The sequence below is a fragment of the Rhinatrema bivittatum genome, chromosome 7, assembly GCF_901001135.1.
Source record: "Rhinatrema bivittatum chromosome 7, aRhiBiv1.1, whole genome shotgun sequence".
Lineage (NCBI taxonomy): Eukaryota > Metazoa > Chordata > Amphibia > Gymnophiona > Rhinatrematidae > Rhinatrema > Rhinatrema bivittatum.
The window spans coordinates 250,326,494-250,353,830 of NC_042621.1; the positions used below are offsets into that span (position 1 = coordinate 250,326,494).

The following is a 27,337-nucleotide window of genomic DNA, read 5'->3' on the forward strand; positions in this document are numbered from 1 at the left end:
GCCCCCTTTGACCGGCCCAATGGATGCCCATGTGGTTCATAAGAACATGCCATACTGGGTCAGACCAAGGGTCCATCAAGCCCAGCATCCTGTTTCCAACAGTGGCCAATCCAGGCCACAAGAACCTGGAAAGTACCCAAAAACTAAGTCTATTCCATGCTACTATTGCTAGTAATAGCAGTGGTTATTTTTTAAGTCAACTTAATTAATAGCACGTAATGGACTTCTCCACCAAGAACTTATCCAATCCTTTTTTAAACACAGCTACACTAACTGCATTAAGGGAGTTCCTTATATGCTCTCTTACACCCACACACCACAATGCTGTCTTTTTCAGAAGACGAAATGGTAAGAAAGTAAAGGTTAGGACAAATGCTATAGGTGCCATCGGTCTGACAGTACACTCTAACAGGCGACTGAAAGGTGCGCATCCAACTTTATTTACGCTGCAAAAAATAGGTTTTCAAACTGTAAGCATACAAGCCTATGTGTCAATGAGCATTCAAAGGCCGAGTGCCCACAAGGCCAGATTGTGCGAATAGGGAAGCATATGCCTCAGATAACATCCCTATCAACTAGACATCCAACCAAGCACCCAACTAAGTGTCTAACTAGGCGCTCAAAAACTGGATGTACAACTGGATGCCCAGGCAGATAAACTGATGGGCCTGAAGAGGGCAGCCAAATACACAATAAAAAAAGTGTTATAAATATTTTACTGATATAAGAGCCTTATAGTCTCTCTCTCTCACTCTCCCTCTCGCCAGCAGCAGCCCAAAATGCAGTAAAAGCCTGTCCAGGCATTTCTCAGCTTGTCAGTTGCGGTAAAATAGGTATGCAAAGCGGTATCAGCAAAATTACCCTAACTGTACCCCTTTTTTTTTATCACAGGTGCTATTTTTATAACAAAATGATAAATATAGGCTGAAGTTTCTACATGAGGCAATGCAGGACAAAGTCACAAGGAGCAGCAGTGGGATTTGAACACTGGTTTTCTGGTTCATAGTCCACGCTTTAACCACTAGGCTACTCCTCCATATAACTGTACCCTGCTACAATGCTGAAATGACCACAGGGATCTGGGTAGACCCCTTGCCCATGTGGGCAAAGTCCAGTCCCCAGACAGTGCCCCTATCACGTGATGAGACAAAGTTAGGTTGACACCATTTTGGAAAATGGTGTCCCCGGGCCCAGAGCTAGGGAGCACTTCAGGCTACAACTATACCCTAAAATGTCTTCCTCATAAGGGGGTCAGGATGCCCCCCTTAGACCACCTGCGTCTATTTTTTCTAGTAGGAGCTTAAGGGTACCCCTAGAGTCCAGGAAATTTGTTAAATTTGACCAGGGGGAAGGGATCCAATCCTTTTTTAAACACAACTATACTAACTGCACTAACCACATCCTCTGGCAACAAATTCCAGAGTTTAATTGTGCGTTGAGTGAAAAAGAACTTTCTCCGATTAGTTTTAAATGTGCCCCATGTTAACTTCATGGAGTGCCCCCTAGTCTTTCTACTATCCGATAGAGTAAATAACCGATTCACATCTACCCATTCTAGAACTCTCATAATTTTAAACATCTCTATCATATCCCCCCTCAGCCGTCTCTTCTCCAAGCTGAAAAGTCCTAACGTCTTTAGTCTTTCCTCATAGGGGAGCTGTTCCATTCCCCTTATCATTTTGGTAGCCCTTCTCTGTACCTTCTCCATCGCAATTATATCTTTTTTGAGATGCGGCGACCAGAATTGTACACAGTATTCAAGGTGCGGTCTCACCATGGAGCGACACAGAGGCATTATGACATTTTCCGTTTTATTTACCATGCCCTTTCTAATAATTCCCAACATTCTGTTTGACTTTAACTTGGTTTATATTTTTAACTATTTATTCTTTTGTATTGTATTGCAAGCTGAAACTCCCTCAGAGTGCTTATGTAAATGGATGAGAAATACATTTTTATAAATAAATAAAACTAAAGATGAAAAAACTTGAAAATATTTATTTATTTATTTATTTATATGAACCAAGAAGTGAAAATGTGCATCACTGAGCTTCATATTTGAGGTTCAAGCTCAGATTCTTCAGTCTGGAGTTGTGCTCTTAAACAGAAAATATTCTTTGAGCACAGATGCCTGCAGTCCTGTAGTGAAGCTGGTTTCCATGGAAATCCAGGTCTATGAAGAGGTTTTGTAAAATTAAGAAACCTGTTCTGTGGTCCAGAACAGACGTATGTTTACACAATTCACACAAAACCAGACATGGTGGGGCCGGCTTGGCGGCAGTGCTGTGCAATCCCATGAGGAAGGTCCTCAGTTTCAGTCGTGTCTTCTGCTTCCTGGATTGGCAGGGGACGTTGTGGCGACAATATTCACAGCTCCTGGATGGAATAGCAGGAGCGGAAAGGAGTCATGGTCATTGCTTTAGGATGACACCTAGTGGCTGGGTTCTGGGCTCCTAACTGCAGGGTTTTGAAAGGAGCCCTGTCTAGGACCATCATTGCAATGGCCACAAGAGATACACTGAGGGGAAGAGGTTATATAATATTAGAAATAAAATCCCTGGGAAGGTGCGAATGAAGGCTTATGGCAATAGGTTCACAGTTCTGACTCCCACTGAGCAGAAAGTTCAAATGAGCAGGAGGAAATTGTCAAGTCAATTAAAAAAAACAAATCCTCCCAAAAACAACACAGCAGACATCAAAGATATAGACTCATCTATACCAATAAATATTCTCAAATTGCGATTTCACAGAATCACTGCTCACACGTTATATTATACTGTAGATCCCCAAGAACAAATGTATCTATCATCTGATTTTTTTTTTAAGTAACAATTCAGGCAAAAGTATTCTTAACAGCAACAACAATACAGTATATGGTTGTGTTCCTAAAAAAAAATATCTGTGCCTTAAAATGTAGCTGCTTGGAATGTTGAAGGTACAAGCTTTCTATAGAATCACAATTTATTTTCAAGCTTTATAAAAACCTGCAGAGACTCTGAAACTCTTAATGAAAGTATGTAAAAGTCTATGCATTCCCGTGGCAAGAGAAATTGCTACGATGAAAAATGTAGCAGGGAAGTACTTACAGAAAATGGAGTGAGTGTGCCTGTGGGGACGATTGCTGAACGATGGCTGCAACAAAGCGGGAGATGCTACCCGAGACGCGGCTTATTTCTTCCCACGAAGCAGAATTTGTTCAGTGTGAAAGCTCATTTGCTGCTGAGGCTATTTCTTGTCACTTTGAAGTGTCCAAACAACACATCTAACAATACTTTGTCTGTCTGTTACATTTTCTATCCTTAAATCCATCTTCCTTTGTTTACAGTTCATTCAATTAGATTGGCCTCTGACATTCCTTATTGCTCAGAGTCACTGTCTTGTACATTTGGAAACCAGTTCAAGCAGCTGAAATTCCCACTAGCCAGGTTATTTAGGACCAGGACAAAAAATATGTTTTTCAGGCACAGCTGAATGGAAACATTTACATCAGAAGGGGCTTACCCTTTGAGGTGGGGGTGGAGGTGTTGTAGGAGTTGTCAATTCCTGATTTTCCGTGAGATTTCCATAGTCTGCCATACTGCCTTTGAGAGGCAAGGGAGGAGGAATGTCGGCCGCTTCAGAAGCTGTCATGCCATTCAGTTCCATACCTGCCAAGGGCAAAACAGCTATTTAATGTTCAGGATCATTTCATTAATTCTTAAGGCTTGTCTACGTCTGCATTCATATATTTGAATGGACTGTATGGTAACTCTGTCTGACAAGAACACTAAAGTGGAAAGGGCTTTTCTTCTCCCTACATTAAAAAGCTGTTAGGCTACAGAAATAATGTCAGTGCAATCTATTTTATACGCAATACACCTTGTATAATGTAGACTTCATTAAATTTTCTCACCAGTGCACAACAAAATGAGTTGCCAGTATGATGGCCAAAGGATATGTATGCATGTGTGTAAAGCAGAGGCGTGTGAATGTATATAATGTACATGCAGAAATAAGGATCAACAAACAAGTTGTAGGCAATACCTTTTTATTGGACTAACTCAGCACAAGCTTTCTAGAGCTAAGCTCCCTCAACATGTCAGTGACAATATAATGTAGTAACATTGGATTTAAAAAGTACAGACTCAGCTAGGCCTTAGCTTGACTCTGGAATTCAAATGCTTTTGAAAATTGTTTCAATATATGCTATTGAATTGTCAATAGGTTTTACCTGCGTTAAGTGCACTTAATGTGGATAAATGGGCCTTTGAAAATTACCCCATATGTGAGTAGATGATATGAGCACTCTTGCTTATAAAAATATTTATCACATGTAAGTCTGAATGAGTGGTTCTGTCATCCATACCTGTACAGAGTGACACTTTTAAGCAATATATTATATACACAGAATATATTTACTTTAAGATGCCTGAAATATTCATATTCATAGGTACTTTATAATTTTATCAGTTTTATGTTTTTAATTTTAAGTGAATGGAAATTTTACCACCTCTAGACAGAAGTGCATGCAACATTAATGTGATATAAATCTGGCTAATATGTTTGGTTGAACAGTTTCTGGAGTATTGTGATATTACAGAAAAGTGGCTTTACCCTTGTATCTTAGCATATTTTGCACTGGGTTGATGTAGTTGTGATTTAAAATATCTTAGGCTAGAAGACATCTGGATCTCAGCATCTCACAATACTTCTCAAGGCATTATTATGAGAAAAGCCAATATATGCTGCTATAATAATTATATACTACAGATAAATATTTTAAAAAATGTAATGAGGTGTGTAAGCCCTTAGTGCTGTGGCACAGTTAAGGCAGCCTCGAGGGTGAGCCCCTGAGGCCCACACCAGCAGCGAGCGAACACGTCCTGTAGCAGGACAGTTTGGAGCTTCACCTTTACCAGCCGCTTCCTCCGCAGGTTTCCTTGGATTCTGGTAGCCGGCAGGACTTAGGTGGGTCCCTAGGGCAGCGGTGGTGGCTAGAGTTCAGAGACACAACAGAGACAAGGTAGACAGCAGGCTTACGGAAGCCAGAAGAGAGCCAAGGTCGGGGTATGCAGCAAGCAAGAGTAGTCAGGTCCAGGCAGTAAGCAAACGTGGTCAGGTCCGGAGCAGCAAGCCGAGGGATATGTGGACACACGAGACACTGAGGATGGGAACAAGGAAGATAGGCTGGGCGAGACTGGACCAGATGACAAGGCGAGACTGAGCTGGAAGAAAAGGCAAGGCTGGAAGGCGAGGCAAGGCAAGCCTGGACGAAGGAACAAGGAACAGGAATGCTGGCAACACGCACTGCAAGGAATGCAGGGGACCAGTTGCTTAGGTGAGCCTTTTAAGGGCTGAAGCCTGTGATGTCATCCAAGGGTGCCACAGCTTGTTTCCCACCATGGGTCCTTTAAGTATGGGTGGCCAGTGCATGGGCACACCTAAGTAGAGCAGGGCTGGTGCATGGAGGGCGATCGTGCCTCATGAATGAGGCATGGTGATGTGGCTTTTAGGGGTGAGTGCGCCGGCTTGCAGGGACGTCCTGTGAGCCGGAAAACATAACAAAAAAAAAAAATCACCTGTACCTTAACAGTACAACTAAACTAATAATAATAATGAATATTACCACTACCATTCATAATCATTGCTGTTGGAAACATGAAATATAAAGACAAGCAATTTACATACAAATCTTAAAATATGGAATGTAATATGAAGAATCCATTTGTAACACTGTAAATATATTAACTCAATATTTTAAATGAGGTTGCATAATCTCAATTGATACTATATAAACGGGCCTATGCACCACAGTTTAGCGTTCTTGCTAAGGCCATTTAGCACGTGCCAAAAAGTATGGTATGCATGATAAACTGGTCTGTAAAGGCATTAGTGTTTACGTACTAAAATTAGCATGAATGTAAATTAGGCCTTAGAGCATAAGAAATTCCATGCTGGGTAACAATAAGGTCCATTGAACCCAGAAGCCTGTCTCGGTCCGTGGCCAGACTGGATCCCAAGTACCTGGCTGATCCCAGTTTCTTGTTACTCACTCCCTTGGATAGCAATAGTTTTCTCTAGTCTATCATGCTAATAATGTTTCATGGATTTTTCCTCCAGGAACTTGTCCATACCTCTTTTAAACCCTGCTATGCTAGTTGCCTTGACCTCATTCACTGGGAACAGATTTTATAGCTTGATTGTGCACCGAGTGAAAAAGTATTTTCTACAATACGTTTTATATCTGCTGGTTGTTAATTTCATGGAGTGCCTCTTTGTATTAGTATTTTTTGAAAGGGTAAATAACCATCCTTTATCCCATTCATGATTTTATCAACATATCCCCTCTCAGACTTCACTTTTTCAAGCTGAAGAACCCTAATCTGCATAGCTTCTCATTATAGGGCAGCTGTTCCTACCCCTTTATCATTTTTGACACCCTCTGTACCTTTTCTAGTTCTGCTATGAGGCAACTAGAACTGCACACAATACTCAAGGTGCGGTCACACCAAGACTTGATACAGAGGCAATATGATACTTTGTTTTATTGCCCATTCTTATTCAGATCATTCCTAATATTCAATTTGCTTTTTTGACTCCCACCATACACTGAGCTAAGGATTTCAATGTATTGTCTACAAGGACTCCAAGGTCCTTTTTCTAGGCGATGACTCCCAATTCAGAACCCAACCTTGTCTACCTGTTTTTTTGATTCATTTCTCCAATTGCATCACTTTTCACTTTTCTACATTAAATTTCATCTGCAATTAAGATGCTCAAAATCCTAGTTTTCTGTAGTTCATCATAATCCAAGGCTGTTTTAACAACTTTGAATAATTTTGTGTCTTCAGAAAATCTGATAACCACACTCATTCCCTTTTCTAGATCATTTATGTGTTAAACAGCACAGATACCAGTGTGTTTTGTTTTTCCTTTCTCCTTTCCCAGAGATTCAGCAAGCTTATTTGTATGCGCAGTTTGAGAAGCGGAGAAGATGTAACAGGTGATACAGGGTAGCAACAACTGCAGAATACCTTACAAACACAAACTGGCCAGCAGAAGGTGCTGCAAGAGCAAGTTATGCAGCAAAACACGGTGCTAACTCAAGTAGCACAGGCCAAGCAGGCCACCATTGTTTGTTTGATACAACGCACCTGAAATTTCTTGAGATCTTGGTGCCCATGAATGTGAGGAAATGCTTCTATTGGATTTGGTGTTTTTTTGAAATGATAGAGGATAGAATACATTGCAGTGTCTTGACAACAAGTGCAATATATTTCCCCTGAAGAAGCCCGCTAAGGATGAAACAAGGTACCTTGTTGGGACATCAACACGAGTATTGGGATACTGGTATGAGTACTGTTGTTTTTTGAAGAGGGAAATTGGCCTCAGCATGAGTTTTTTCCGGCCTTTTGAAAGAGTCATGAGTACGTGGAATTTTGGAAAAAGAAAGTGAAGAAGGAAGCTAATCTGAACATTGTGGATTTTGGAATACAGGATACCTACAACTGATATTTGTGTATTGTGTGTTCTAAAAGAAGAATTTTTGAAAATTTTGAAGAAAAACATTGGAATAAATATGATCTTCAGAGAATGGACTTAAGGTTTTCCATTGGTGTTTAATTTTCTTCTAAGACACTTTAGGGTTGGACTTTTTTAGTTTTAAAGTGTATGTGTGGGTATGATTGTTGAGATGAAGATTTTATCTACATTTTTTGTATTGTGTATTTAAATATGGTATGTGTGCAGAAATATTGTGATATTGATGTACTGTTGAATTACTTTGTATAATAGATTTATTAAGATATGTTTTTGTAATGATAAGAATATAATAAATACATGTGTTAATGCCTTATAATTCATTAGTATATTTTACCTCTTGTATACTGTTAGGAATATAGTTTACATATGACAACGGTTAAGTTTTTTCTTCCTTTGCTGACTCAAGTAGCACAGGCCAAGCAGGCCGCCTAGCCCGGCCACTGCCTTTGTCATCAGTAATACTTAAGATGGCCTGGGAAATGACCCTGATTGTTTTCTGAAGAATTTTGAAAGGACAGCTTGACAGGCAGGGTGGCCAGATAATAGATGAACTACCTATCTGGGGAACCTACCTACAGGGAGTAGTCAAGCTGCCTTTCAAACTGCCAATCCATAAGGAAGAGCTACATATATGTGGAAGTCAAAACAGCCATCCTAGAAAGAGTGGGTCTTACCCCAGAAGCCTACCGATAGCAATTTAGGTAAGGAGTGCTTCAGCATGGAAAAAACCCATGGAACCTTTTCAACAGATTCAAGCATGTGGCTTGGAATCTCCATCCCAGTCTTCCCAGAAGGAAAGACTGGGGTGGAGATTATAGAAACTGTTTTTCTGGAACAGTTCCTAGATAACCTGGAATGCCCTAGACGGCAGTGGGTATGCAGACACTTAAATCTTACACTAGAAAAGCCTTAGAAGTTGCAGAGGTCTATTATCAGGCACAGGCCATTCCTGAATTGCTATGGTCCCCGTACATACCACTTGAGCCAGGTAGAGAATACCAGAACCCTAAGGGCTGGAGATCTAAAACAACTGATAGAGTAGGACTAACCAGAGTTCGCCCCTCAATCACAGACCTCAACTATACCACCATGTTTCAGCTGCAGAAAAAGGGGTCATTTTGCCAGAGTCTATCCCCACAGGGGAGATGAGCCAATGGACATTAACTTCATGGCTACTCATTTTTGTAATTTTGTGGATGAACCCAGTTAGGAAGTCTCTATGTTTGTAATTCCTGTGGCGTTAGAGGGCTCTGCAACCCAGGCATTACTGGACTCTGGGAGCTTGAAAACGCTCATTTGCAGAGTTAGTGAAGCTGATCCAGACTGATTGTGACAAAACTGTGACCCTGGCATGCATCCATGGGGATCAATGGCATTATCCAACAAGCCAAGTACAGCTGAAGACTGGTTGGACAGGACCAAATTGAAATAGGAGTTCTTCCTTGGCTTTCCTACCCTGTATTGATGGGATGGGACTATCCGAATATTAAAATCCTGTGGAATCAGCTTATGTTGGGTTCACCCAAACTCAACAACATAGAACTCCAGAACTCTTCCCTTAGAAGATCCAGAACTGTATCATAAAGACTCTAGGATACCTAAATCATGGAGGCAATGCCCACAGGAAAAATACAGATATGCTGTTTGTCTTCTGAGGTTCTTGTCTTCCATGGTCAGTCTTCAGCATCTCATCTTGCTTCTGTGGTTCCTCGTCCTCCCTCCTCCTCTTCATTCTTCATCTCATCCAATTGGACTTCTAGCAGTGAACTTGGATTAGACCTCGATGCAACCAGGAAGGATCAGGGGAAGCGCAGTAACTTACCCAGAACAGCATCTCTAACCACTTTAAAAGGGTACAGGGGGAAGACCCGGGGAATTTCAGATGGATCCAAAGGGAGGATGAGCCCTTTAAGTCTGCATGGGAATAGATACAGAGGGTGAAAAGAAAGCTAGCCCCTGGAGCAAAAGATAAGGACCCTACTCCTCATTTTATAATGAAAGGGAACCTACTTTACAAAGTCACAAAGGGAAGTCTAGAAGGGAAATTGGTAGAACAACTTCCAGTTCCCAAACTGAATCATCAGAAGGTCATAAAACTAGCACACAGTCACCTTTAAGAGGGTCCTTTGGGGGAAGAAAAGACTAGAGAGAAAATACTGGCACAATTCTATTTACTAGGCATACACCGAAAGCTCCAGTTATATATTGCCAATCCTACCCTACCTGCCAACTCATTAATCCTGCATCTTCTGGGTGTTGCGTCCGTCGCTGCTTGACGCCCTCACTCCGCCTTCTTTACCTCTGTGGCGACTCACTCCAGGTCTGATGGACAGCTGGCTGCTGCGGTGTCTCCATGCTGTCTCCTTCCGGCGTCCCCGGACCGGCTTGATGTTGCAGATCCGCCATGTTGCCTGATGACCTAGGGCGCACGCGCTCTGATTGAAGTACCAGCAAGGGCGCGAACCTCAGGGGCGTCCCCCTGAGATGAAATCATCCACTTCTAATATTTAAAGGTCTCTAATTCGCTATCTAACTGAGTTAGCAAGGAGAGGATTCGGATACGGATTCGGCTACGTTTCCTCCAAGCTACTCTGCCTTCTCGGACTTACCAGAGGTACCCGCTCCTCGGGGGCCTCGCTCTTTTCTTTACTTTCAGATTACAGATAGGAACCGGTACTCGCTCCTCGAGGGCCCATGTTCCTGGACATTCTGAAGATTCTCTACTGCCTGGAAGCTATCGCTGCTACAAACAATTGTGAGTTACCATCGCTCTCTCAGAGCTTTCCCTGGAACCAGGTACTCGCTCCTTGAGGGCCTAAACCTTTCCAGCTCCTGAGCTTCCTTGAGGCCTTATGTGAATTTTGTCATCTAGTTCTGTTCATGAACCTTGTCTACTCTACCTACTCACTTTCTACAGTTTCTCAACAGCTCAGCCATCCTGGATTGTGGTTCCAGTGCCTGAGGGACTACAGCCCTGCCAGGCATATCAGCTCACTACTGCCACCTCTAGTGGTTTCCAAAACCTGTTTAATAAAGAACTAATGTGTGTCTGTCTCCATACTCAAGCCTAGCCGGTGGTCCCTCTCGGGATATTCTCCCGGGGGCGTGGTCATCTGCCACCGGCCCAGAGATTCACCACTACTATCTCGGTTTGCTAACTACCAGCATAACAGTTTGCTAACTACCAGCATAGGGGAATGTAACAGAATCTGAGACACTACAAGATAGCTGACTCCTCCTTCTTAGGAGCCATTCATTCAGATTGCTCCTCCCGTCTCGCCCAGCTTTCTTAACTGATATAACAGATTGCTAATCCTCACGGAACTTTCACTACAGATTGCTAACTCCGCAGTCTAACTAACAGCAGATTTATTACAGATCGCTAACTCCATATGGAGATTCATAACAGATTGCTAACTCCAGTGGATCCGGCTTACATATGGGATGTTGCTAATTCCAGTGGATCCGGCTTAAATATGGGATGTTGTTACTCCAGTGGATCTGGCTCAAACCTTGGATGTTGTTAACTCCATGGATCCGGCACATCTCTCTGCATTGCAGGCTATACCGGGCCTGGCTCAACGCATCTCAGAGCAGCAAGAAACTTTGGAGAAACTTACTGCAGCATTTCATCAGCTACACATACAGAAGATACAAGGCACAGCTTCTAACCAAGAAGGTCAGTTACAGGAGGTAACTTTAAAGACTGCTGTACCACTGGCGGCTCCTATCCACTTTTCTGGAGAAATCCAGAAGACCGGGGCTTTTTTGCACCAGTGCTGCATGCACTTCACCTTACAGCCAACTTTATTTCCCACAGCTCTTTCGAAGACCACCTACATCCTGTCATACTTGGATGGGAGAGTGCTGTCATGGGCATCTACCTTGTGGGAATGCAAGGACCCTATTTTTGTAGGACATAGAAGGATTTATGGATTTGTTTAAATCCATCTTTGATGACCCTGCTTGTAATTCTGTTGCCGGGTTTTGCTTTGGTGGACTTGAAACAAGGCAACAGATCATTGACTGAATTCGCCATAGAATTCAAGGCTCTTGCAGCGGAACTTCGCTGGGACCCCAACTGTCTCAAGACTCTCTTCTGCAGAGGCCTGGATACCCGCTTAAAGGATGAGCTGGCCGCTCGCCAGATACCTGACTCTCTGGTCGAATTAATAGCCTTGGCCACTCGGATTGATCATCGGCTCCGAGACAAGGTGAAGGAACTCCGGCCTAAGGTGTTACTTGGGTTGAAACAGGCTAGTACTACCACTGCACCTCGGATGGTTCCAGTAAATTCTGCTATTGATAAAGATGACCCGATGCAATTTGGTCGTGGACACTTGACCTCCAAGGAGAGAAGATTTCGGAAGAAACGCGGCTTGTGCATGTACTGTGGTCAGCCCAGCTATGTTGTCTCTACATGCCCCATTCGTCCGTTTTACCGGACGGGCCTAAGTCCCGTGGAAGGACTGTTCTTGGGCCATACTGTGTTTTCTCCTCTGCACTCTCTTCCAGTCTCTGTGATCTGCGAACCGGCTACGGTTCAGACTCCTGCCTTGGTGGACTCAGGGGCAGGAGGCAACTCATTCTCAGATGTCTGGTGGAAGACCTGAGGAGTCCCTTCATCAAATTAGAAGATCCATTATTGCATCACAACTTGAAGTGTGCTTTGGACGTTCCTTTACATCGCCACTTCTCCTGAAGATCTCAGTGACGTCCACTCTTGGCTGTTGCTATTCATAGTGCCTTCTACGTTCACCTTGGCTCAAAGGCATTCAACATTAACCGTCTTCATGGATCACAAGAACTTTGTGTATCTCCACCACGCACACGATCTGGAGATCGAATCAACAGAGCAGACGCGCTGTCATGATCGTTCACTCAGAAGATGTGTCTGATGTATCACAGAACATCACAGATCTGAAAAGGATACAACAACTATCTGTATTCACGGATTACAAAATTAGAGATATCTGTCACCTTCCATCCATTCGGAGGATGTGTCTGATGAGCCACAGCACATAATTGATCCAAAGAAGATATCTCTGGCAACTAGCTAGTCTGTTTTCGCTGGTAATGCCACCATCTACTGAAGAGGATTTTGGATGTATTCTAACATCACCACTTCCGCTGAAGCCTCAGTGACGTTCATAGCAGCTATTCATTACTGATGAATTCTACTTCATCTCTTATCCAGTAACTCTACTGGAGAATCATCTTTAGAAGTGGATTTTGAATGTACCTCAACATAACTACTTCCGCTGAAACCTCAGTGACGTCCATAGCAGCTATTTGTTACTGCTGAATTCCACTTCATCTCTCATCCAGTAACTCTACTGGAGAATCATCTTTAGAAGTGGGTTTGGACCTACCCTAACATCACCACTTCCACTGAAACATTCAGTGACATCCACAGCAGCTCAATCCATTGCTGCTATCATCAATAACACTCTGCAAGATTCTTCCAAATCTCAAGATCCACCTGTTATCATGCAGAAGACAAATTAGAAATTAAATCTAAGAGATTCTGGATGTTCATAACAGAGGCAAGACTTTTGAATACCTTCTGATTTGGGAAGGCTTCGGCCCCGATTAATCTCTTGGGAGCCTCAGACCAATATCTTGGATAAATAGATGCTTCAACAGTTCCACCTCGCGCATCCTTCCAAACCTAAGCCTGGTACCCGAAGAGGAGATCGCCCTTTGAAGGGGGGTACTGTTGCGTCCGTCGCTGCTCGACGCCCTCACTCCGCCTTCTTTACCTCTGTGGCGACTCCCTCCGGGTCTAATGGATTGTGGTTCCAGTGCCTGAGGGACTACGCCCTGCCGGTCATATCAGCTCACTACTGCCACCTCTGGTGGTTTCCAAAACCTGTTTAATAAAAGAACTAATGTGTGTCTGTCTCCATACTCAAGCCTAGCCAGTGGACCCTCTCGGGATATCCTCCCGGTGGCGTGGTCATCTGCCACCGGCCCAGGGATTCACCACCACTATCTCAGATTCATAACATTTTGCTAACTACCAGCATAGCGGAATATAATAGAATCTGAGACACTACAAGATAGCTGACGACTCCTTCTTAGGAGCCATTCATTCAGATTGCTCCTCCCATCTCACCCAGCTTTCTTAACTGATATAACAGATTGCTACTCCTCACGGAGCTTTCACTACAGATTGCTATCTCTGTATGGAGATTCATAACACTGGGTGGCATCTCTTATACTAATGCCCATTATAGAGACCCATTTTGAGAGGGTAGGCATGGGCCTAGTGGGGTCTCTAGAGAAATCTACCCAGGAAAATAAGTACATCTGTCATCCTTAACTATGCCATGAGGTATCCAGAGACAGTTCTGCTACAGTATATAAAGACCCAGATGGTGGTGACCACTTTAATGGAAAATTTTTTCCAATTTGGACTGCAGAAGGAAATCTTGACTGATCAGGAGAGCCATTCTTTTCCAAGGGAATGAAACAACTCTGTACCTTGTTTAAGATAAAAACTCTACGTATCTCGGTATATCATCTGCAGACTGATGGCCTTGTTGAATGCTTCAATAAAATGCTCAGACAAATGTTGAGAACATTTCTGGCCAAAGATGACAAGAATAGGGACTCGTTGTTACCCTATGTGCTATTCCCAGTCTGCAAAGTATCCTGGAGCTCGATGGGTTTACCACCTTTTGAGTTACTATATGGGAAAAAAACCGAGGGAAATCTTGGACATAGCTCACGAGACTTGGGAAGGGGAGCTAAACCCTGGGCAAAAAACTTAGTCGACTATGTTATCCAGGTGCAGGAACAACGGAAAAAGACTGGGAAGGCTGCCTACCTATGCCTAGAGAAAGTTCAGGTGAACCAAGCCCGAAGGTACAATTGATCCATGGTTCAATGAATGTTCCAGCCTGGAGATTGCATCCTGGTCCTCTTTCCCCCTTGAGATAGCAAGTTATTATCCTGCTGGCAAGGCCTATATGAAGTCTTAGATAAGACAGGCCCAGCTAATTACAAAACAGCCCAGCTGATAAACAAAAGAAAACTCGGATATACCATGTAAATCTTCTGTAGAAGTTGGTTGCGCCAGTGTGCAGACTGGTGGAAGAGGAGGACTTTGGCCCATTTAATTAATTATTCCTTAAAAGAAATTATCCAGATATCATCTTTAGTTGTAGTCGTGAGCATTGCAATTGGGCTGACTTTACTTTCAAAGTTAAGTATAAAGTGAAATGAGTTAACTTCCTGCACCAAATAAATAATTTAATTTTGAAGGCAGCAAAGCACCGTCATAGAAAATTTGTCAGTTCATAGTTCCTCTGTTGTAAAGAAGTGTTATGTTATGTTTACAGATTACCTTCTCTGAACATATTTCAACCCAAGGCGGTTAGCAGCAGAAATAATACAACAAATACAAAACATATCAATTAAAAAAAATATCCATCCACTATATATAAAATTTGGTTCAAGAAAATACTCATCTACCAACTTTTTTATGCATAACTCATACAAATTACATAGGTCAATATTTAAAGCATGTTCAGCACTATTTAATGGGACATGCGTAACTTATGTGACTATGTATCAGCTGATGAATATGTGCCTATGTTGAGCGGCTGCCGCTTAGCTGTATAAGTCACTTATATAGATAAAAGTTAGCTGCATAACTTGTGGGCATGCTATGGACAGATCGGGACAGCGTGAGTTAGCCATATAAGTTATGTGGCTAACTACTGATATTTGGTCTTAACCGCAGAAGTTATCCGGCTAAGTTTAGACGAGCCATACAGTAGGTCTAAATTTAGCTGGTTATAACTTATATGGTTAAGTGTGAATATATACATGTATATTCAGTGGCTTAGCCGTGCCACTGAATATTCTGTGTAGCTTAGCTAAATAAGTTATATCTAACTAAGGGCCTCATTTTCCAAGCCGCTCGCACGCGATAAGGGACCTTTTGCACGCGAAAAGTCCCTTATCACGTGCGATACCAGGATGGCGGCGGAGTCGGGGCGGAAACGGCCCCGGAAGAGGAGGAGTTGGGGGGTCACTGGGGCCGACTCTGCGCCGACTCCGTGGACAGCGAAAAGGTAGGTGCCTTTTCGCTGCCTATTTCGCTCCCAATAGCTACACCTCCTATGGTGGCGCTATTGGGTGCGAAACCGGCAGCGATCACACCGCGACGGTGCGATCGCTGCCAGCTAGCGCAGGCCCGCCCCCCGTTTCGGCCCCCCGCCCCTCATCTTCTAAAGTATTGCAGGCCTGTGATACTTTAGAAAATGAGGCCCTGAGTTACTTAAATAGTCAGCTTTGAATATTAATCACACATTAAGTTAATGGAATGAACTCATTCAAATTACAGCAAATACAGTTATACAGGATTCCAACACAACTGAATAAACAATTTAGTTTTAAGGCAAATGATATTTTAGGGCACCAGATAAAAATGCAGACTTGAGTGCATTTTAGTTTTAATAGCAACATTGATGATCACCTCCTATATTTTAATAGCACAACATTTTATAGCCATAAGAAATATCCTAATGTGCGATATTAGCTATCCAAAAAATAACATAACAATTGCTATAACTGCAAAATTAACAGAAAACAGTTGACTTCAAGTGCAATGCAATAATGGTGATCACAGAGATAAAATGAATTAGAAGTATCTTTTTTTTTATTAAAAAAATATAATGTTATACAATAAGGAAAGCACCAAGGGAAATAAACAATAAGTACTATGAAGGAAAAATAATGGTGAGATCTGGAACATTTTCAGCTGATGAAGTTAAATAATACAGCTTTTGACTTTGTAATACCTCTATCAGTAAATCATTGGCTGCTGCTGAAGACATATCTGAAATACTTTCAGTAAAGGACAGTTTATTACTATAAATTACTATATAAAGTTATGTATGAATCATACTTTCTTTTCTTAATTTCTCTCTCTTTTTTTTTAATGCTAGAATACCAATGTAGAAAGTATAAGCATATGATAAATCTAGTTTTAAAATTCTCAATCATGCCTATGTTGATTGTAATCAAAAGTCAGTAAGGTACCAGACTAGCTGATAACCTATATGAAAAGATAATGTTTTCTGTGAACAAACTCAAGGATAAGGAGGAAAATCACTAAAGCCAGTAGAATTGATAGACTGAGATCAGTTTAATAGAAGAGTTTTGAGTGGCATACAGACATAAAACAAAAAAATAATAAGAAACCCAACTAATAAAGTTGCTTTCAAGCAATAATCTCTCTCTTTTCCAGTAAAAGAGAGAGAAGTGAATATTCCATAATCCATAATGCAGTGGTTTTCTACCTAGACCTCAGAGCACACCTAGCCACTCAGGAGTGCTCCGAGGACATCTGACTGGCAAAGTGTGCTCAGAGGACTGACTGGATAGATTTGCATACATTCCAATGAATGTTTATTGTGGATATCCCAAAAAACTGACTAGTTAGGTGGGTCCCAAGGACTGGGTTGAGAGCTCCCACCATAATGGATGGTGCAGTCAATTTTAGGAGCTCCATTCTACTTACTATTCCGGAGACACAGGGTACAGTGCAATATTCTAAAATTTGATTCATAATGGAACCGTTTGTCACATGATTCACCAGACCTCACTCATTTCTTTCCTTTATGAATGTGGTAGCCAACTCTTGGAGACTTCTGCTATAATTGATCTATTGCAAATTTTACACATATCCTCTAATCCAGCAGTGAATGTGGATTCTCTCTGGACTCACTGCTGCTTTTTGTTCAGAATAGGAGGAGTTTGGACAGCGAGTTCTAACAGAAGGTTGTAGTCACTAATCTAATATTTCTTGAGTACTAAATTCAGTATTAACTTACTTTAGAGGTGCTAGAGATACACAGTGGAAACTGAAATTCTCTATTGGTATTACATGAGCAGCAAACAGTAGAAATATCCTTATTTTTCCTTTCCACTCTGCTGTAACACTATTCTGAAGGGACCACTTTGAGGCTTGAGAAGTAATTGCAATCTATAATTCTTAAATCACTGCTAATGGGCCTATTTACTAACATGTGTTCACATATTAATGGTATGTTAAATGGCTGCATTAATGGTTTAATGCAGATTAATAATAATGCATACAACTGCATTTCCATTAATACAACCTACCCATAATGCAAACTTGTTTTAATGATCTGCATTGCATGCAAATGTATGGAAAGGCATTCATTAATATTAAAATGGCTTACCAAGGGAAAAATACCTTAAGGAAAAATGCCATGGCGTTAAATGCCCCCAAAACATCGCGTGGTAGTGGTCCTGGGACTGTGTAGCTGCCATCACTTAAAAGGGTTGACGGCCCCAAGTAAGCCCCCCCTTCCAAAAGTTGCTACTGATCTTCTGACCCACTCCTCCACTGCAATACAAAAATCTGTCCCTCAAGACCAGGACCCCACTCTCCAATGTGAGCCCTAGGAGTCCAGTGGGGGCCTGGGGTGGCCCTACATGCCAAGGGCAAAAGCTGGGTGGTGCCATTTTCAAAATGGCCACTGCTGGGCCCAGAGCCTAGAGAGCACCCTGGACCCCCACTGTTCCACTCAGATCAATGTAAGGAGGATATGGAGAGTAGGCTAGGGTGGGAGGAGGGGGGGCTACATTTTTGACTGCAGGGGAGAGATGGGAGGGGGGGGGGGACGACGACCAAAAACAGCTTTAAAATGTTTTAAATTGTTTGGTTTTTTTTATGGCCACCTCCAGGGCAGCTAACCTCAGGTCAAATAATGTGGCTTGCAATTTTTGGAAGCAAGCCGTGTTATTTGCTGTGCATTGTTTAGGATGATAATGAGCTGATTAACATGCATTTGCAGACCAATCGGTTCATTAATAGTATGTGCGGTGCTGATGCTGAAATAACGCAAGGTATTTCAAATACTTTGCATTATCCCATTTACCAAGCAGCAAACAGTGTCTTTCACATGGCAATTAGCCTGACCCAGGTTTATGAATGAGCCCGATGAATTGCAATAATCTTCAGGAAGTGTAGTTCACTTTTATTTGGACAGAATGGGCAGGCTAACATGCCTGTTGAGGTCTTGGCCCTAAATATCCCCCTTTCTCCATAGAAGGCTGTCTACAGCCCAAATTTACCCCCTTCCCCCAGACCCATGCATTGTCTATAATGGGCTGTCTGTGGCTCGAAATTCCTTAGGTCTGTGCTGTGGGCTGAGCACAGCCCCCTCTGCTCTTGTTGGAAACTCCCTTCCCCAAATAGGTGTCAAGGGGTTCTGAGCACCGATGCTTCCCCCAACCTCTGAATGGCTGAAAGGTCTTTGGGGCAGACGCAATCCCCACCTACTCTGAGATGTCAAATGGTGCAGCAGACCTGATGCCCTAAAACCCTTGACGCTTTTAAGGGGGGTATGGATGATAAAGGGGGGTTGCTCGGCCCACAGCAGATGGGTTTGGGACACATTACCCTACATGAACATGGGAGGGTGGCTGCAGGCCTGCATTATCAGCATTACTAGTTGAAGAATGAAGATATGTTTCTGGCTGCAGATGCTTTTAACACCATATTCACTAAAGGCTTAATGCTCTTTAATGAACAGTGTTTGAAAAGTTTCACACTAATGTGCAATTAACATGTTTTAGTAAATAGACCCATATAAGCACTACTTCAACAATAATCAATCTGGAATAAAGTAGCATGACTGCTATATTAGTCCAGTTAGATACGTACAAATAAAGGTGTGTAGCAGGATCTCTCATTGCTAAAAAAAAAAAAGATCAGAAATGAGAGACAAGAATAAACCTCTGCCAATATTTTTCTGGGCTAAACCACTGATTCAATGAACTTCTGATCATGCTACTCAAAGGGAACCTTCAAAATTATTCATGAATGTAAGACATTTGAAATTAAAATGATCAAACACTTTGAAGCAAATACAAATTGGATTAGAAAGACATTCATTTCCTCACTCATTAACAGATAGTGTCTTCCTAGAGCTGCAAAGTTTGGACCCTATCTACAAAGCATTTTTTCTATATATGCAAAACAGGAGAAAACCTCTAGTAAATAACCCCCTTTGCTGTTTATTTATGTTGCTGGCTTTCTGCAGCCCTCTCTCAATGTACATCACCCCCATTCCTCCTACTTTATAGCTTTGGAAAAAACCCCACCAATATTTTAAACAGAACCTATAATTTGCTTGCATATTCAAGCAACATCATTCTTACCTTGCTTTGCACTAAACTAATGAAGGAAGAATAACTCTCAGAAGCTCCTTTCAAAGGTACCAAGTTAGTCCAATAAAAGAGTATCACCTACAATTTGTTTGTTGACCTTTTAACAGAATTCAAGAAGTCTGTAGAACAAAGTTAGCATTTGAACTTTAAACTTCTACTTACTTGGGTGCAAACTGAAGGAGAGCTTGGCCCTGGGAGTGATAGGTGGTGGTCCTTGAGCAGCAGTTTGTGTTGATGGAGAGGAAGAAAAACGTCTTTCACTTCCAATAATATTCATAACTTGGCTTTTTGGTCTCTGAGGTCTCAACGGGCTGATCTGTATAATGAATGAGACAGTCAGCGCCTTATCTGTGAGCACTTCCTCTGAAGCACCCCCAGTCATAGCTGGCCTGTGGAGCAGAAGTTGGGCTCAAGAGCTGAACACAGATCTCCCACGTGGCAGCGCACAGCACTGCCAATCAGCTATCCGTTTGGATACGGTGTATTTGTAACATTGCTACTTTGCATGTTCATTAGTTCATTTTTTACATTTTTACACTAGAACTATTTTCATGATATATTGAGATGGAAAAGCCATTACAATGCTGTTACAGCAGAAAAATCTATTGTAATCCCATTGTAATATGAAATTCTGAGGATTCTGTAATGATCATACTATTATGTGATGTCATATGGGAAAACCACTAACAGATGCTTGCGTAGAAAGATCCTTTGCTAAAGCCATTATAAGAGATTGCAGGAGAAAAATTGTTTTACTACAAGTCTGTGGAGACCCTCTGGCAATACCTTATTAATGTGAAACTGGAACACAATTTCAGTGCATTTTAATTGCCACAGTGAAACAAAAAGGTCAAAACCACATCACCATTTTGATCCTTATCTAAAAGGAAATTAACAACAAAAACATTTAAGGCTGGATTTTAAAAGGCCTGCGCGTGTAAAACCCGGGGTTTACGTGCGTGGCTGGGCTTTGTGCGAGCTGCGCAAATTTTCAAAGGGGCCCAGCTGTGCGCATAAAGCCCGTTACGCGAAGAAGTGCCAGGCCTCTTCAAAGGGGCGGGCCAGGACAGCATCATTGTCCGCTCTGGCCCTGAAGTAAATTGAAAAACAAACAAACAAAAGAAAAGGATAGATAGGTAGGGTTTAGGAGGTGGGGAGGAGAGGGAAAAAGGGAGGGAGTTTAGGTAAGGGGGTAGGGAAGTTCCCTCCCAGTCTGCTCCTTAATTGGGAGGGAACTGGGGAAGGCCTGATTGCGTCGCCATGCGTAATTTGCAAAGGTTCACTTCCCCCTTGCGTGCGCTGACTGCACATACGCGTGCAGATTGTAAAATCCGGCACACTTGTGCACACAGCCACTCAATCTTATAGCATTTGTGCACCGGCGCGTGCATGTTATAAAATCGGTGCGTCCATGTACGCGTACCGGGAACCACACGCACACTGATGCACGCACATATATTTGAAAATCTACCCCATATTGAAGTAATACAAAGGGGCTAAAGACACACTTGCAAATACACATACAAAATACATTTATTATATGAGATAGTGTTACAGTATAACACTCACTAAGCACCACCATTCACTCACCTATATTCTGTATTTGTGGACAGGGGTGTTTTCTTTGTGTTATATGGTCTGGATTAAGGACTGCCAAAAGTTCTGGGCTATTTGTGCAGTTTAGTATAGGCTTTTTCCTAAAACCAAATATATGCCTTTGGTTTCATCTACATTATTCAAAACCATGCAGGAAAGTGATGTGTGCTATTTATGTTCAGTCATTTCCGTGTAAAGGGTGGAAATGACATGAGCTTTAGCGTCAGCCTTAGATTTGACACAAAGGCAACAAAAATTGTAAAACAAGACTTTGTCTCTGTTATTTTTTGCTGGTTGTAATGTAAACCGAAGTGATAATTAATCTTGTTAATTGAACCTCGGTATATAAAAAGTTATAAATAAATAAATAAATTGTGCATGAAAAATATTCAGAAATTTTGCAGGGTGTTTCTTTTTTTTTGTGAATGTAGCCCAGCTCTCAAAGCTTATCCTCTGTACTGTTTAAACATGTGACAAAATACTTTCCATAACTTTTAAAAAAGATTTTTCACAAGTTTTATTTATTTGTTTTTATTACTGATTTGGTTTTTTTTTTATTGTTATTGAGCTCAGAAGTTTTTGCCAGCTTCTTTGGGCTTTCAACCCAACTAAAACTGGGGCAGGGATCCGGCACTATTTGCCTTTATTTGCAACTACCTGGGAATCTTCCCTCTTATTTTATATCCTTTCTTATCTTGCTTATCCTGATCAAATCAGTTACATCCCAGAGGCCATGTCCCAAGGCTCACTGAATCTGGCCACTGGGCATCACTATTGTGTGATGGCTGGGATTCTCTCCCTCAAGGGTTTTTGCAAATGCCTGCCTGCGCAGCATCCCCAGCCCTGGCTGACCTGGAACTCAAACTCAGGTCCTCCACATGGTAGGACACAGCTATGCCACTGATCCGCTGGGCTGGCCATCACAGGTTTCTGGGTCCTGATTCATGAAAGGTTTGTCTCTTAGAAACAGAAAGCAAGAAAACTATTGATAAATCAGACCCCCAGAAAGTAAAACAGTTAGAAGGTACTTTAAAATTCAACGGCCCCATTGATAATGATGAAAAAGAAGTCTTATGCCTTGTGGGGAACACTATTTTAACAAGGTTCAAGGGCAGTTAATGAAAAAGGACAAACATAGTTCCAATTCATACATTAGTAGTTCCTTAAAAAATCCAGACCATAACTAAGAACACAAATTATTTTTAATCACCACAACAAATTACTAAACTGAGTTAAAATAAGTCAAAACAAAGGAAACACAATTGGGCAACAGTTCTGGTTTTTGTTCTAGAAAATTCTCTCTTTACCAGACTAATCTGCAATATTTCCAGTAGCACATGATCATTTTTTTCCAAATATAAATGTGAATAATAAAGGGCCATTTCTATTATGCATATATTAATAACCATTATTACTTAAAGTTACACAGCATTTCTGTCAGAATTACCGTTTCAGAGAGGATTACTGCTTCAGACTGCTGCATGGATACATCGGTAGCTTTAAAATCTTTATCAAATATCTCCTGGTGCTTGCTATTCCTCTTTTCCTTCTTCTTGTCCTTCTTATCTTTGTCTAGATCATCCTTATCCAGCTTATCTTGGGATCTAGAGTGCATTTTCTTTGGCAGAAGGGGCTCAAGAACAAACCTGCAAAAAGGTGTTTTACTCAGATCAATTAAACATTTACAACAGAGAAACTGAAATGTTTTCATGGTGATTGGTCAAATATGGCTTTGGCTTAAGCATATTGGGGAAGATTTTATAACCTGAGTGCACACACAAATATATGCCCGATTTTATAACATGCGCGCGCAGCCGCGCATGTTATAAAATCCGGGGACGGCACGCACAAGGGTGTGCACCTTGCGCGCGCCGAGCCCTAGGGGAGCCCCGATGGCTTTCCCCGTTCCCTCCGCTCTCCCCCACCTTCCCCTCCCTTCTCCTATCTAAGCCATCCCCCAGCCCTACCTAAATCCCCCCCACCTTTATTTCAGGAGTTACGCCTGCTTCTGCCTCTGGCAGGCGTAACTTGCACGCGCTGGCTGGCTGCTGGCGCGTCATCCCCCGGCACGGCCACTGTGCAGGAGGACTCGGGACCGCTCCCGGACCGGCGCCCCACCCCCTTCCCGCCCCTTTTTCAAAGCCCCGGGACATAGGCTCGGCGCGCGCAGGAGCAGGTTTTCGGGGTTATGCGTGTAACCCTTTGAAAATCTGCCCCTCTCTGAATAGCAGTGCCACTCAAAACTGTTCGCAGTCCCTCTCCACAGCCAGTCGGATTTTTAGGATAGCCCTAATGGATATGAATGAGAGATGTTTGCAGGCACTATCTCCAACGTATGCAAATATATTTCATGCATATTCATAACCTAAAAACCTTACTTGATAGAAGACCCAAGGACCAGTCTAAGCACCACTGCTTTACAGGTCAAGTGAAACTCACTGAAATGGATTTTAGAGGCTAATTCTTTGTCCAGAATGTAAAATTTGTGTTATGTCTTTGCACATATATATATATATGTACATAAGCATTCAGTGCCCTCAGTCTCTTGTGGTAAGGGTCACACTAAGTTCTTTCCTGAAGAATCCCCTGTTCTTCACGGAATCACTGCGGGAATCTGGGGGCTGGGTGGAAGCAAAATTGTTGATGGCGGCAATGTGCACATCTCTCCCCTTTCCTACTCAACACCGATCTCAGCTTGTTCAGACGAGGAGGAGGACAGGGATAGTGTGGCTTCTCAGGCTACGTTTTCCTCATTTATTGCTCAAGCTCGTGTCATGCGTCGAATCACTGTAGTACTGCACATTCCACATCACGTCAATCCAGCTCCAGGTAGCAGGGGGGTGACTTGACCTGAGGTTGTTCTCCTCCTACTAACAATATGCAGGGGAACAGGGTTGGGGGTGGACTGTGAGTGAAAGTGTTTGAGGAAAGGTGGTGACAGTGTGAGTGATAGGATTGGAGAGGGCATAGGGAGTGATTAAGTGCATCTGGTGAAGGGGCAGGGAGGGGGTGAATTAGGGGATGTGGAATGCAAGTGAGGCGATCGAAGAGGCTGAAGGGAATGAGTGATGGGATCTCTGAAATCCTATCTTTCTCTCTCCCTCTGCACCTAGATAACCCCCCCCCCATATCTGATCCCATCCATCCCCTATCCTTCAATACCTCCTCTCTGAGATCCCATCTCTCTTGCCATCCCTTAGATCCTCCTCCACTCCTCCTACTCTTCATCCCATTCCACCCAAAAAATGAACCAAATAAACTGGATGCCAAAGAAGAGCCAGAAAACAATTTTTTTTATAGAGTAAAATAAAACTTACATTTAGCATGCAAGTTTATGCTAATGTACCACCTTTTTGCCACAGAATTGCAAGCAAAATATTGTGATTGCCATATTGATGCACTTGAATATGTATAAATAAGGGTCGGCAAACAAGCTGTAGATGAAGCATTTCTATTGGACTATCACAGCTATAATGGCTGTGATAGGGCCTTCTTTGCAAAAAGAAAATAAAAATGGAGGGGAGGCCAGGGCAATCACAGTTCCAATGGCTGGATGAGGCATTCTTAACTGTAAAATAAGTTGTCTCGAAAACTAGTCACAAAGGTATTAAAGTGAGTCCAATAAAATGATATCACTACAACACGTTTGTTGACCTATATTTCTACACAATTTCAGAAACATTGCCGCAGAATCTACCTTTGAGCTATTGCAGAAAATCGGGGACTGTGTGTGTATATATATATATATATATATATATATATAACATTTTAATTTATTAATACATGGATAATAATACTTACAATGCGGATACCTTAACTCTTACATACAGCATTCTTACAATATTTCACAATTCAATAGTACAGTACATTACAAAAAAACTAGCTGTTATCCCAAGCTGTAATATTCCAATGACTGTTAATTTCACGCTGTGTCGTTTTGATGGTATAATCACATATCATATAATAAATTAAGATACATCGTGCTGATATATAGAGGTTGGTCAAACCTGCAATAGTGTGAGACTATATATATATCCCTGTTCCTTCGTGCTCAACAATCAGTAACAAAAAACATTCCTGATAGAGTGGAATACAAGCACATATCAATATTTCACAAAGAATTCTCTTTATTATAATTTAGAAAAATACCAAAAAACGTTCATATTGCATTTACCATTCATAAAATATTCAATGTATAATGTATTTTTCACCACAATTATTGATTAAAAACATCCTCACTCATACACACTAAAACACACTTTGTTTACTCATAAAAAATATTCAGTTAGACAATCCTGATACACGAGAATGCACCGTATCTAATCAACATACACTTTGTTCCTCAATCTTTTCTTTACATCAATCCATTTTCTTTATATAAATCATACAATTCATTCCTCAATTCTTTACATCAATCCCTAGATCTTTAGACCAATCCCTTTTCTCTATCAATCCCTTGATCTTTCCACCAATCCCCAAAGGCAGGAGTTAATTTCAGATGGCACTGTGCAAGTGTACAGAAAAGCAGAAAAAACAGCTTTTCTGTACACCCTCCGACTTAATATCATAGCAATATTAAGTCGGAGGCCCCAAAAATAAAAAAAATAAAAATCTGCCCTCGGCCTGGAAAACGGACACTCAATTTTGCCAGCGTCTGTGTTCCGAACCCGTGGCTATCAGCGGGTTCGACAACCGATGCCAGCCAACGCCAGCCAACCGATGCCAGCCAACGCCAGCCAACCTGCTGACAGCCAACGCTTCCGCCAATAAGGAGGCGCTGGGGACGCGCTAGTGTCCCCAGCGCCTCCTTATTAGCGCGGGCCCTAATTGAAATACTGTATCGTGCGCCCAGAAGAGGTGCCTGGGCGCGCACTGGGAGAGCGGGTTCTCGCCTCGGAGTGCCGGCTCTTCCACAGAGTTTACTGTATGGGCCTGTATGGAATTAGAAGAGAAGCAAAGGTCCTTTTTGGGGGGCAAATCCTTATGAATTTCCCTATCTGCATCTCTCAATCATTGCACATTGGGCGGTACGGACTCCTGTCAAAGTTGGGAAACTAAAAGGTCAAAGTTTGGAAAAAGGTACTTTTCCCATTTATTGTTTTATTGTCCCACCTTATAGACATTTCTGGTGTGCAGTATGGGAGCGTGTGTGTTTTATCCTTCCTATAAGGGAAAATTAACATTCCTTATTGTAATTTGGAAATCTGTATGTATCTTTGACTCCTCATTTCACAGTGAAAGTATTTTCTTAGATTTTTTGCTACCGTTTGCTTTACATTTCACTTTGACACATTGGATAAACACTGTAGATCTGCATATGAATATGTGGTCTCCCAATTTCATAGCTACGAGATAGCAGCTGCGGAAAGATCCATTGTCTGGTCAAAATCCAACATATTTGGGCTCATTGTAAGTGCTATCACTTGTCATTCTGTTATGTTTACTTGTTTATGTTTATTATTCTTCAATAAAAAATTTGAATAAAAAAAAAATCCAAACTGAAAACACCTTTCATCCTTGGTCACAAATGCACTTCAGAACAATCATTCCATTGCAGATACTGGGGTAGATTTTATAACATGCACGCACGGCGTACATGTGTGCGTGCTACCTGGCGTGCGCACATGTACATCTAATTTTATTACTTGTGCACGCAAGTTATAAAATCAGGGGTCGGTGCACGCAAGGGGGTGCACAATTTTGCACCTTGCGCGTGCCGAGCCGCGCTGCCTTCCCCCGTTCCCTCTCTGGCCGCTCCGCTCCGCACGCAGCGGCCAGAGAGGGAACTTCCCTTCCCCCTAGCCTGACCCTTCCCACAACCTTTCCCCCCTCTAGTCCTACTCTAACCACCATCACCACATGTATGCAAACTTTCCCCACTTGGAGGACCCCACAAGCTGGCCCAAATCTATAAAATAAGTTTCATCCAAAGATCACCACCGGTACGGGCCTTCCCCCTCCCTCCTCATTAAAAATACTTTAATTGTCCTTCCTATGCCGTTTC

General features: G+C 42.1%; 1 protein-coding gene across 5 annotated transcripts in view; it reads right to left on the reverse strand.

Annotated features, from left to right (window-relative positions):
- The window catches only part of DOCK1 (dedicator of cytokinesis 1), a 1,428,876-nt gene that overhangs the window by 24,038 nt on the left and 1,377,501 nt on the right, over window positions 1-27,337 (reverse strand). For all 5 annotated transcript variants that reach the window (XM_029610025.1, XM_029610029.1, XM_029610028.1 and 2 more), the window contains 3 exons: window positions 22,781-22,979; window positions 19,900-20,053; window positions 3,502-3,647 (listed from right to left, as the gene is read on the reverse strand). In XM_029610025.1, coding sequence (XP_029465885.1) covers window positions 3,502-3,647; window positions 19,900-20,053; window positions 22,781-22,979 — 499 coding nt within the window. The remainder of the gene's footprint in view (window positions 1-3,501; window positions 3,648-19,899; window positions 20,054-22,780; window positions 22,980-27,337) is intronic.